This window comes from Pseudorasbora parva, chromosome 2 (assembly GCF_024679245.1).
Source record: "Pseudorasbora parva isolate DD20220531a chromosome 2, ASM2467924v1, whole genome shotgun sequence".
In the NCBI taxonomy this organism is placed as follows: domain Eukaryota; kingdom Metazoa; phylum Chordata; class Actinopteri; order Cypriniformes; family Gobionidae; genus Pseudorasbora; species Pseudorasbora parva.
In genome coordinates, this window is record NC_090173.1 from 21,274,091 (window position 1) to 21,286,848 (window position 12,758).

The following is a 12,758-nucleotide window of genomic DNA, read 5'->3' on the forward strand; positions in this document are numbered from 1 at the left end:
CGAATTGCGATTGGATGGTTAATTTGTTCTCCAAAATATGACGAGATTGGCAATTCTTTTTCTTTAAAAGGTTATTTTCATGTGACAAAAGACTGCTACTTGCTTTTATATGATCACCTAGCAATGACAATTTAGGAAAGAAGAAATACAAGACAAAATATGATTTTGTAGGTACACAAAATATAGAGGTGAAATATGGGACTTCTTCTGAATCAGTTTCTGGTTTACACGTACAGTATATGGCTGAATTAAACCAGCATGTCCACATGCCATTGTACAGTGTTTGCTACAGTAAAGTTGAAGGAGTGGATCTCTTTGCGTATTCTTGGTTCCGCGTATACTAAATGAAGCAAGGGTATAGTTACATTCAAGCTATTTTAAGGTATGAAGATGTTTTTTTTTTCACAGAAAAATACATTTAATATGTTATTTTTGGTGATCGAAGATGATAAGAATACAATTTTCGACTACAGGCCAGGGGGGCTTTTTCCCCCGTTAATTCACAAGAGAGCACATTGACCTACTGAAATTTTGTCTTCTGTTGTCACGTCTGGTTTTCGTTTTGTTTCATGTTCATGTCTTATCTTATGGTTTTCAGTTATGTTATTCTGCGTGTTTTGTGTTTTATGTTATATGTGTTGTTGTGTGATTCATTTATCCTCGTGTGATCATGTCATTTGTTTCTTTGTTTAATGTGTTCTCAATGGTTCATTGTCTGAATTATGTTCACAGGTGTGTCTTGTCATGAATCCTAACTTGTGTATTGAAGCCCTCATGTTTGCCGGGTTACTTTGTCTACATGTGACATCACCGTCAGCTGTGATTAAAGCTGGAGTTAAAGCTACCCATAACTGCTGGCCTAGGATCTGTTTTCTTCATAATAGCATATTAGTTAAAAAGAGTTGGCAAAAGATCCATCCTATTTGTATTTGTGCTCGTCAAATGATTCAACATGTCTTCGCTTCGAGTAATGTAGCCAATCGCAGACATGTTTGTTGATTTCTTGGACAATCGCAGGTATCCAAGTTACAATCCACTCGCTTCTCAATCGACGATTGTTTTAAAGCAGCTTCACAGTGTTAAACAGGACAATATTGCAACAGAATTTGATTTGGCTGTTCGTTCTGGAGAAAATGGTGATGTTATCAGCTTATTTTAATTTATCATATAGTGACAATGTTGGCAGATAAGTATTATAGTTTGTAGAATTAATTAAAACCTAATGTGAAGTGATTTCACTGTTCACTGAGCATTCACTCTCCAACAGCAGAATGCTACTTTACTTCTAAATCCTAGTCAAATAAGAATATCTTCTTAGTTTTATATATATCATTTGTGATTACAATTTCTTAAGATATGGATATGCAGTTTACTAATAACATTACACCAACAGCACCGGGAACGCCCACAAGCGACTTCACAGTACAGTGACTACCGACATACAGCGACAAAGTCACTGGCCGTGTGAATGGGGCTTTAGAGAATCGCTTAATCAAGTCGTTACAACATCTGTGACTTACTCTTGCTTAACAGCAGGAGTTATAGTGACATTTTGTGGCAGTGTGTCTTGTGACTGCTTTTCCACCAGCTTCTTCAAAGACAAATCAATTGATTGCAGGGTGTTGTTGATGGTGTTAAACTGTTTTGTCAGTAATTCATATAATTGCAGCTGCCTTGTTTCCAGAGTCTCTTCAGAAGCTACAGGGTTCTGCCATTCAGCAGGAGAAGCGCTGAGGCTGAGCTGTCCCGCTCCGGTTAGATCAACTATGGTCTGGACGGGCTCCTCTACCACAGGAGAGACTCCAGGCTCTGAAGCTTCAACAGGATGCACAGGTGAATCTTGGTTTGGGGAAGGACAAAAATGGTGAATTAAAACCAATTCATTGTGATGTAATTAATGTAACAATACAAACAACTAATTATCAGTCAGCCAGCTCTTTGATAACAACAGAAACGTATACTTTATACCAATATATTAGGGCTGTCAATCGATTAAAATGTATAATCGTGATTAATCGTGCACTTGTCATGAAATTAATCATACACCATTTAACTCATTAAATATGTTAATTTTGTCATAATTTGCTATATTCAGCAAATTAAACAATCAGATTGAAGGGTGATTCTCACAAAACTGTATTTTTGGCAAACTTCAAGGATCATTGGAGTCTCCTAAAGGACACCAAATATAAGGGGTCCATATAATTCTATTATTTAATACATTTATACACGCCTAAGCAGCCATGAAAAAAAAGATAACAAATAACGTTACAGAATTCAGAGTGTGTACAGTGTTTAGAAAGCAACAACAACAAGACAACAATAGGAGCAGACAGAAATTGACACAAGGAATACTTAAAGGGTTACTTCAGAGATTTAGCATTAAGCTTTGTATTTGAACGAAATGTGAACTTATTTTTGAATTTGGTGCCTTCTAGACTGAGAAAAGACATAAAATGTATTTTTGTCTTATGGGGATGAAAGACAACAACTCCCAAAATGCACTTGCTTCGCTGCTCTACGAGGCCACTCCCAAATATACCGCTACTGGATCACTGGATCACTTTCACACCATGTTAATTTTAGGGCTGTCAAAATTCGAACTATTCGAACATCTGGTTGCACATTTTGTCAGTGATGCGCATTACGTCAATAACAGGACAAATTAATACAAAGAGACACAACTACTTGTACCTATACAACTTGTATAGGTAGTCTATTTGAGATTTAACATATTTGACAATGTATTATTTACAAAAAAACAAGTAAATTAACTAATGGCCAAGACCGCAGAGCACAGACCTCTCTCTCTCTCACTGCGCATAACGGTTTAAATGAACAAACTATGAGTGCTAAACGAGAGTTTTGTGCAAGCAATTTAAGGTCGCGAGACGGGCGACTCTTGTCCCAAATATAGCAGGCTTCATTCAGTGATTGACAACAAATATTATTAAAATTAATTGAAGTTTTACAGCATATTGAACGCTCCGAGCAAGCTCTGCTGTGGTAAACATGGCACTTTTCCTTGACATGAAACGGTTAATAATCACACCAGTGGAAGCAGTGCATTTATTCTTTATTCATGCAATATCTCTTTAGTCAGTACAGTAGCCTACACTTTAGTAATGCTTCTGTTTAACGTTAAATAAAATGAGGCATGGTATGCTAACTGTATCTTACATAGCTTGCATATAACTTTATCTTGCGGCTCAACAATTTTACCTCCTACCGACCAAAATCCAACGTACTTCCAGACATGGCTTTTTAGATTTTGGAGGGTTAAAATCACTTTCTCTGCCACGGTCGAGTTGGGCTCTGCACTTTCTGCCATCTTCACTGCAAGACGTGTCAACTTTCAGCAGTGACAGTGTGACTCCTGTCCTGTGACCTGTCCCTGAACCCCCATGCGCGCGCTCACTCGCAAAGCAGACAGCCATGCCTCTACTACCGCGGCGGGGTTTTTTTCCGCTTTTTTCTTCTTTTTTTCCCCCTGAATATTAATTTTCACCTTCAAAATTCGTTTTTAAAAAACTATTCGAATATACATTAAAATTTAGAATATTCGTTGACAGCCCTAGTTCATTTTCATAAAATCAGTTCAGTTAGAGAACAGACACTACAATTAAAAACCGAACGTGTCTGTTCAATAATGTGAGTCACTCATGTGAGTGAGCCGAATGGGAGTCACGGCACAAACGCAGCAGGAGTCAGAAAAAGTACGTTTGCAGAGCTCACTAACCTTTGTCACTGGCAGTAGATCCTTCTGTGGTCTTTTTACTGACAGTTTCAGCCAACATCACAGATTCTCTACGGTTCTGTAAGAAAGAATAAGATATAAGAATAAGTCATACTTTGTGTCTGTTTGTTAATAAGGGATATCCACATAATATAATAATACAATAACAGGATAAATTTCAGTAACTGAGAGAACGGTAGTTATTTGGGAACTAGTTAAAGGTAATTATTTAGGATACAGTGAGGAAAATAAGTATTTGAACACCCTGCTATTTTGCAAGTTCTCCCACTTAGAAATCATGGAGGGGTCTGAAATTGTCATCATATGTGCATGTCCACTGTGAGACACATAATCTAAAAACAAATCCAGAAATCACGATATATATATTTTTTTACTATTTATTTGCATCATACAGCTGCAAATAAGTATTTGAACACCGGTCTATCAGCTAGAATTCTGACCCTCAAAGACCTGTTAGTCTGCCTTTAAAATGTCCACCTCCACTCCATTTATTATCCTAAATTAGATGCACTAGTTTGAGGTCGTTAGCTGCATAAAGACACCTGTCCACCCCGAACAATCAGTAAGAATCCAACTACTAACATGGTCAAGACCAAAGAGCTGTCCAAAGACACTAGAGACAAAATGAGGAGTACCATCCCAAGAACACCATCCCTACTGTGAAGCATGGGGGTGGTAGCATCATGCTTTGGGGGTGTTTTTCTGCACATGGGACAGGACAACTGCACTGTATTTAGGAGAGGATGACCAGGGCCATGTATTGCAAGATTTTGGGAACAACCTCCTTCCCTCAGTTATAGCATTGATGATGGGTCGAGGATGGGTCTTCCAACATGACAATTACCCGAAGCACACAGCCAGGATAACCAAGGAGTGGCTCTGTAAGAAGCATTTCATGGTTCTGGCGTGGCCTAGCCAGTCTCCAGACCTAAACCCAATAGAGAATCTTTGGAGGGAGCTCAAACTCTGTGTTTCTCAGCTACAGGCCAGAAACCTGACGGATCTAGAGAAGATCTGTGTGGAGGAGAGGGCCAAAATCCCTCCTGCAGTGTGTGCAAACCTGGCGAAAAACTACAGGAAATGTTTGACCTCTGTAATTACAAACAAAGGCTACTGTACCAAATATTAACATTGATTTTATCAGGTGTTCAAATACTTATTTGCAGCTGTATCATACAAATAAATAGGTAAAAAAATATACATTGTGATTTCTGGATTTTTTTTTTTTAGATTATGTTTCTCACAGTGGACATGCAACTACGATAACAATTTCAGGCCCCGTCCACACAGAGACGCGTTTAGCTGTATATGTATCAATTTTGTACCGTATCAGCGTTTCGTCCACACGGATCCGGCATTTTGGAAGAACGAATCCGATATTTTTTGAAACCGGGTCCCAAAGTGGAATCTGAAACCGTCAATCTTCCATTTTCGTGTGTACAGCCAATTCGTATGTTTTGCAAAAACAGTGATGTCAACACACTATGTCCAGCAAGGTGGAAGAGTTAAGTAAAGGTATGTTTAGGGTCGGGGTAGGTGTGTATCCTGTTAAGTAGCAAATGTATTTATTGTTATATTATTGTGAGATTGTGCTTTACTTCCAATCATTGCTTTACCCCTTTTATCCATAACTCTTCTTTGTTTTTAGTGTATTTCTGTGGGAGAATTACAGTGCCACACACTAGCCTGGCATACGTACTACATCGTTTTGAGTCGTTTTCATAGCTCTCGTGTGGACGCATATATTCGTTGAAATGAGGGGAAAAAAAAGATCGGATACGAAAAGCTCTGGCTTCGTGTGGACAGGGCCTCAGACCCCTCCATGATTTATAAGTGGGAGAACTTGCAAAATAGCAGGTTGTTCAAATACTTATTTTCCTCACTGTATAATGACTACCTCAGAATTTGAGCCAAATTCCCAAAGAGCCATATTTTTGGTTCTATTATTGTCATTTTATAGATTAATTATTATATCTTATATAGTTACTGATTACCGTAAACTATAGGCTGTTTAGCAGTCTACTGCAGTTATGACATTCCTTCAACAACATCATTATTATTAATAGATATCCGTGTAGATCTTGTAATTTAGATGATCTTCATGTATATGCTAAACTCATTTACAATACAATACATATACAATAATATAATAATAATGATGTTTTTTAATGTATCAGTAAATGCACATCTCACCATTTTGACTCTTTCGGCAACAGATTCGGATTCATCTGAAGAACTGTCTGCGTATAGAAAACAAGCAAAACCCATCATCATTTTAGTGTCAGTTAATGCAACAAAAAAAAGACAAATGTCAATCATTGACGAAGCTCTTTGGCAATCCAGACTCCTGGCAGCCTGGCTTAATATGTGCAAAACATTCCTCAGTAAATATGGTGGAGATCAGAGGAGAGAAGACACAAGTGATAACAGATCTTGTTATCGTGATCCATAGATCACTTATCTTCTTTTGTGGCATGAATGAGACAATCTGTTGCCTGCCGAATGGTTGCATTTCATAAAAAAAACAATAAAGTGTCTTTTTGTCATCTGTCGGCGCAGTGTGAATTGGCCTCTAAAAGAAAAGTGTTGACAATGATCAAGGCCTGTAGGCCAAGATGTGTACACATCAGGATCTGCTAACTGTCACACTTTTAGTACAGTGCAGGAAGCTGTAATCTGCTTATAGGTCTGTTTGAATGTCCCTCATTTGGTTTAGTCACAAACAAGGAAAGAATAAATGAAAATTGTAAATGTTGTTTGGTTTCTTTTCTTTGGTGCTTCCGCTCTACCGAAGCTCTCCCTTCCAGGACAACTGGAATAAAGGCCATAAACCCTATTTATTTGATGGGAGAGTAAAAGTATAGTTTGTTTTAGATCTTTCACAACAATTTACATATGAACGTGAAAGGAGACAAACGGAAAAACATACAGAGAGCATTAGCTTTCGTTTCTGCTCTGACAGCTGCAAGACCATGATGAACGCTGTGAGTACGCCACAAATCAGGAATGGTTTTGGTTCTGGAACATTGTGATTGTTACATTTTTCTTCCTCAAACTAAACTTGGGTCCTTAGATGACAGTTTAAATCCTGTCCAGCTAGTGCACTTCCCATAGTGTTTACTAGTTAAGTCAGTAGGCTGTCTTTTGCGGTTGGTCGAACACATCCGACCACACAAGCACGATTAAAAGGAAAGTATGCGATCTAAGAAATCTATTGAAATCCGATTGTCAGACTGTATCAATGCTCTCCTTAATATTTTGCAACTACAACTTAGGGCTGGGCGGTATATCGAGTTTGTACAGTATATTGATATATATTTTAGAAACCATGTGGAATGAGGCAATACAGTGTATATCGATATACAGTAGATTCATCCGGACGCATCTGACAAATGGCAGAGTACGCAAAATGAGCTGATGCTGGGAAAGTGCATGATACCCTTTTTACCTAAACTTAACACATGCTTTATAATAAGAGCTTCAAAATAACTGTTAAGATATAGTTAACTTGTATAGTTTACTGCAGGATTTGGAAGAATTATCTCCCCATTGACTACCATAGTATTTTTTTTCCTATGGTGGTTAATGGGATCTGCTTGATTACAAATATTCTTCCAAATATCTTCCTTTATGTAGAGCTCATTTGCTGCAGCTCTTTTGTAAGAAACTCATACAGGTTTGGAACAACTTGTGCGTGACTAAATGATGACAGAATTTAATTTTTTTGTGTGAACTATCCCTTTAATAAAGGTCTGGCTGAGAACATGATGAATTAGTACAGAAATACTCATAAAACTCACCCGGCTGTATTGTTTCCTTCTGCAGTGTGTTCTTTTCAATTCCATGCACAGGTATTGAAACAGTCTTGTCAAACAATCTTTTCCAGGACTCTGGAAAACCTTTTAAGGCATTCATTAATTCTCTCCTCCTCATTATATTTTGCTCTGAGTTTGCACTGTTTTTGTCTGTCTGCGCCACCTATGGTAAAATTAAATGATTGAGGTTTTAAAAGATGCCATACTTTAATGTGTCAGTATAAGGCAAACAAGGTCAGAAATATCAAATTCACAGATTTCTAATCAATAATGTTGTCAGTTTGAACTACAACAATTCGAATATGGTTTGTTTAATAGGCTTATGACTTTTGTTTTGGTACTGTATATAAGATATACCTGTTTAAATGACTGCCTCAGGTGTCCAAACTCTGGAAGAACCCCACACTAAGAAAAAAGAAGAGTTTATTTAAATCAGATGAGGACCTGTAAAATAAGGTTCAAATTTCTTCATGACATGTAACCAAATCATACCATACATAAATACGTACACATACCTGTATAAGTTTCAGCAGTTGCACTTGTTTAAAGCCGTTTGATGGCTTGTAATAGATGCTAAACTTCCACTTCTTGTAATGCATCTTTCCTCCAATAATCTCAAACTGATGGGGACTAAACCACTTCCCTTTACATAATATACACTTCTCTCCTTAAATCAGAGAAACATTATACAGAACATATTAATGGGTGCACATATTTGAAATAATACATGCAGGTTTGTTAAAGCATTTGTATCACAGTAGATTAGCATTTGGGTACATATTTACAAAAATAAAACAAAGGTGTATTATGCACTTTTAACATATATATTTTGTTTATTTATTAAATATTAGTTCATTATAACATCAATTTGACTTTAAAAACTAAGCATGCAATTGAACTGTATCTGACAATGTCAAAAATACATCTTCCTAAAACTTACCAATGTCATACTTTATTCTGTAAAGACAACCTGCCATTTGTCCACAACGAACAGGCAGTTGTTTCTTATCTCTGGCATCTTGATAAATATCTGATAGGTCTCGCTCTAAAAAGAAATACAATAAAAGTTACAGGATATATTAACAGAGAAAAGGATAAAAATGTCTCTTCAGATCCATGCCGAAGACATTTCTTTCATAGATGTGACTTATGTTATTGTTAAAAAAAATCAAACCATTAAATAGTTACCAGTATTATTTTTATTCTTGGTCTGTTTACACAATGAATATGTGGCAGGAAAATTGCCTCTTGATGCTACTTTTCTTTGAGCACCTTTTTGTTCTCTTTCTTCTCTCATCTTTACTAAAATCAGTTTCTGTGCAGTTTTCCTTCATTTCACATTCTGGCTTAGTCTGCTTTGTAACTGATGCAACATTTCTTCAGGTTTACGGGAGGCAAAATGTATGCCATATTTTGTTTACTGGTTCATTTGTTTATCCTTACCTGTAAGCCTGGAGTTTTTACTTCTGGCTTTTTTCTTCTTGTTGCCATCTATTTCATTCATCTTCCTTTTTTCCTTTTGTTTTCCAATACTTTTCCCCATCTCGTTCAGCCAGTGAGATTCTGAAGCGTTGCCCCAATTCAGCTTAGGGTCTATGACATCCATGTCTTGTGGGTCTCTAAAATACAGACATCATTTAGTCATGGATATTCAGAATCGGCTGTCAAATTTTAGGGCTCTTTATGTTGTAAAAGTGTAACTTTGAAAATATCTAAATATAATCATTTTGACTTCTACTTGTAAGGATCAGCCAAAATGGACTAAATATGAAAACAAAATAAAATCATTAATTCATTTGAATGTATACAGTTTAGACAAATATAAACTTTGCAAAGAGAGGCTTTTTTATTATAAGAAAACATTCACTGTTATAAACATTTATCTCTGGCCATAATTAAAGCCAAATTTACCAGTAAAACAGAAAAGACATTGACCTTGCCTAAAGAATTAACTGCTGATAATTCTTCAGGTTCACACTCATTTTAACCAAAACATTTTCATGACTTTTCAAGAAAACTTTTCGAGTAGTATAATCAGGTTTTTTAAGACTGTGGGACCCAAACATATACAGATGCTAGTCATAGAATTAGAATTTCATCAAAAAGTTGATTTATGTCACTAATTCCATTCAAAAAGTGAAACTTCTAAGTTACTGATATGATTAATAAGTCATGACAATATATATTGGAAACACTTTAGTATGGGGAAGACATAACTACGACTTCTGCCGCAATAAACTCCTAATGTACTGCTTATTAAGTTAGTAGTACAGTAGTTTTTGTAGTGTTTAAGTTTAGGTATTGGGTAGGATTAAGGGATGATGAATAAGGTCATGCAGAATAGGGCATTAATATGTGCTATATACAGCCAATATACTAGTAATGTGCATGCTAATAAGCAACTACTGTAGTTGAAAGTGAGAATTGGACATTCAAATAAAGTTTTACCAATATGTTTTTACATTTATATTTTAAAGAAAATCAAGGTCCTACATTATTTTTCTATACACCGACTCACTGGAGTCTCTAACCTGCAATATGCTCTTTAACTAATTTAAAGTAAGACTTTAAAAACATCCACAATTTTCTTTTTTATTCTTTTCTTTATTAGGCTTCTATATGTAATTTCCCTTGAACTATTGAGCCATTATTCGTTTATTGTCTGTGTTATTTTATAATCTGTTTGTCAAAATTGCAATAAAAAAAAACTACTACAGCGTCGGTGCGCTATCATCAGGTAAGGTAACGTATGGTAATCAGGACTGGAGCCCCCTCTGTAGAGGACAACTGTCTACAGCGCCAGTCAGGAACAGAGCAGGAAACCGGAAATGTTTGGCCTGGACACACCAAGTTCTCAAGGCGCGTTTTTTGGAAAGTTTAACCATTTTTAACTTGAGAGCCGCGATTTCAGAACAACGTGTCATGAACGAGACGCTGCAAAATACGCGTGACGGCCGTCCAGCAGTGCTTATACGGAGCATCTGTGAACGAGAACACAAACAGAAACGTGCATCTTGGACTGTTTGTTTTAGGGAAAGATGGTGGTGAAAGACCTAAATTAGTGACTTACAATTAGAGCATATTTGTGCTCTCTCGGGCCGTCTGCATAATTTCATCATTTGTAACGACACTAAAAGCAGAATAACTGGGCAAGTATATTTTTAACAAGATTTATTGTCGCCACATAAATGCAACTTGGAAAACGGGAGGCCATTTTCAACAAAACACAAATTCAAATAGGCTAATACAGCAACAAGCATTGGATGGATATTTAACTTTACCTCAACCTCCTCCTCAGCTACGGCGGGGTATTAATTCTGAGTTATCGTCTGCCTGCTGCACGAGGGGATTCCAGCTTGGGACTCTGGGAGAGTGGGAGTGTGTGTGGGGAGGAGAAGCACGCGGAGGGGAGGAGGGGGCGTGTGTGACTGAAGAGGATGCGCAGAATATTTTCTCTTCTGGCGCTATGTGTATGGCTCATGTTTGGGCAGAACAGTGCTGCAAATTGTAGTCTGATTACAAATTACATGACAACATTTTTTGTTTTAACGTACTCATTTTTTATAATGTATTCTGATTACTTTTTGATTTCTTTTAGATAAGCCTACTTTTCACTTTTGGATTACTTATCCCTTAGATTTGAATGGGATTATTGCATATATATACAGTGGTGGTCAAAATTGTTGGTACCTCTGGTAAATATGATCAAATATGGCTGTAAAAAAATAAATCTGCATTGATTATCCTTTTGATCTTTTATTAAAAAATTCACAAAAATCTAACCTTTAATTGAAGCAAAATAATTGAAAATGGGGGGTAAATCCCATTATGAAATAAATGCTTTTCTCCAAAACACGTTGGCCACAATTGTTGATACCCTTTTATTAAATACTTTTTACAACCTCCTTTTCCCAAGATAACAGCTCTGAGTCTTCTTCTATAATGCCATACTGAACCTCTCCAGATCCTTCAGATTTCCAGATCCATGCTGGTGCTTCTTCTCTTCAGTTCAGCCACACATCTTCTATAGGGTTCAGGTCAGGAAACTGAGACGGTCATGGCAGAAGCTTCATTTTGTGCTCAGTGACACATTTGTATGTTGATTTTGATGTTTGTTTTAGATCGTTGTCCTAATGGGATATTCAACCACGGCCCATTATAAGATTTCTTGCAGAATCCATCAGATTTTGATTTTTTATCTTTTGGTATTTGCTAGAATCCATGATACCATGTATCTGAACAAGATGTCCAGGACCTCCAGCAAAAAAATAGGCCCACAACATTAAAGATTAAAGTCCCCCCTATTTTCAATTATTTTACTTAAAGGTAGGGTAGGTAGGAATTGGTTAAAAAACTTTTTTTCCAAATTTGTTTAAACTTTCTTTATATATCAATACATAATTAAAATGTAAGTACTCTGAAAAAGAAAGTATAAAAATTGGGTGTCTGTAGACCTCTCACAACTGTTTTAAAGACAGCTCATTATTTCCATTCTTTCCACCTGGGCTCTTTCCAAAGCCATGCCCCCAAAATACATGAACGCGCCTCACCGACCAATCAGCTGGAAGACGCATTATTTACCTCAGATGAACAGTGTGCATGTAGTGACATCATGTCAGAATAACATGTAATAAAAAAGTCGAACTTTATCAGTATGAATATAAACAAATAAGATGTCTTTTAGTACTCACTATCAAGCTAGAATACTGATACTGGTAAAGTTTAAAAATATATTTTGTTTGATTCGGTAACAAGCTAGTTATATTTATAAGGCAAAGAAAACGGGTAGCATCATGTTTTCCCAATAACATCAGTTGATGAAGATGAATTTCGTGTAAGATTCATAACATATACTGTGTTTTGCATGTAAGAGTTTCCATGATGAAAGCATTGTTGATTAGTACCAGCTAAAGCTAACTTAGTTCTAAAAAAAAGTTCCTGGATGCGGTGTACTAGCTGTTTTAAACATGCATTTTGTTATCTAAAGTTGAATTTTGCGAAATTCAACACAACAGCGATCAACTTGAGCTAAGCATATTGAGTATTTATCATCTCTACTAATGGCTAAGTGTAATGTTATGTAAGCTATATTAGGCAGCTTCATGTTCTCTTGATACATGTTTCATGAAAACATCAACCAAAAAAATGTATAATTTTTAAAATTTTTAGTTTTTAAGTCCAGCAGA

The 12,758-nt window shown here is 36.4% G+C and overlaps 1 protein-coding gene across 1 annotated transcript; it reads right to left on the reverse strand.

The window, feature by feature from the left end:
• Positions 1–1,137: 1,137 nt before the first annotated feature.
• On the reverse strand, positions 1,138–11,260 carry LOC137094387 (uncharacterized). The gene is made up of 9 exons (XM_067460030.1): positions 10,854–11,260; positions 9,016–9,191; positions 8,513–8,617; positions 8,088–8,239; positions 7,930–7,977; positions 7,558–7,735; positions 5,951–5,997; positions 3,740–3,815; positions 1,138–1,839 (listed from the first exon to the last, which is right to left on the reverse strand). The coding sequence occupies exons 2-9, from the start codon at positions 9,176–9,178 to the stop codon at positions 1,517–1,519; spliced, it is 1,092 nt and encodes a 363-aa protein (XP_067316131.1). The 5' UTR covers positions 9,179–9,191; positions 10,854–11,260; the 3' UTR covers positions 1,138–1,516.
• Between the last annotated feature and the right edge of the window lie 1,498 nt (positions 11,261–12,758).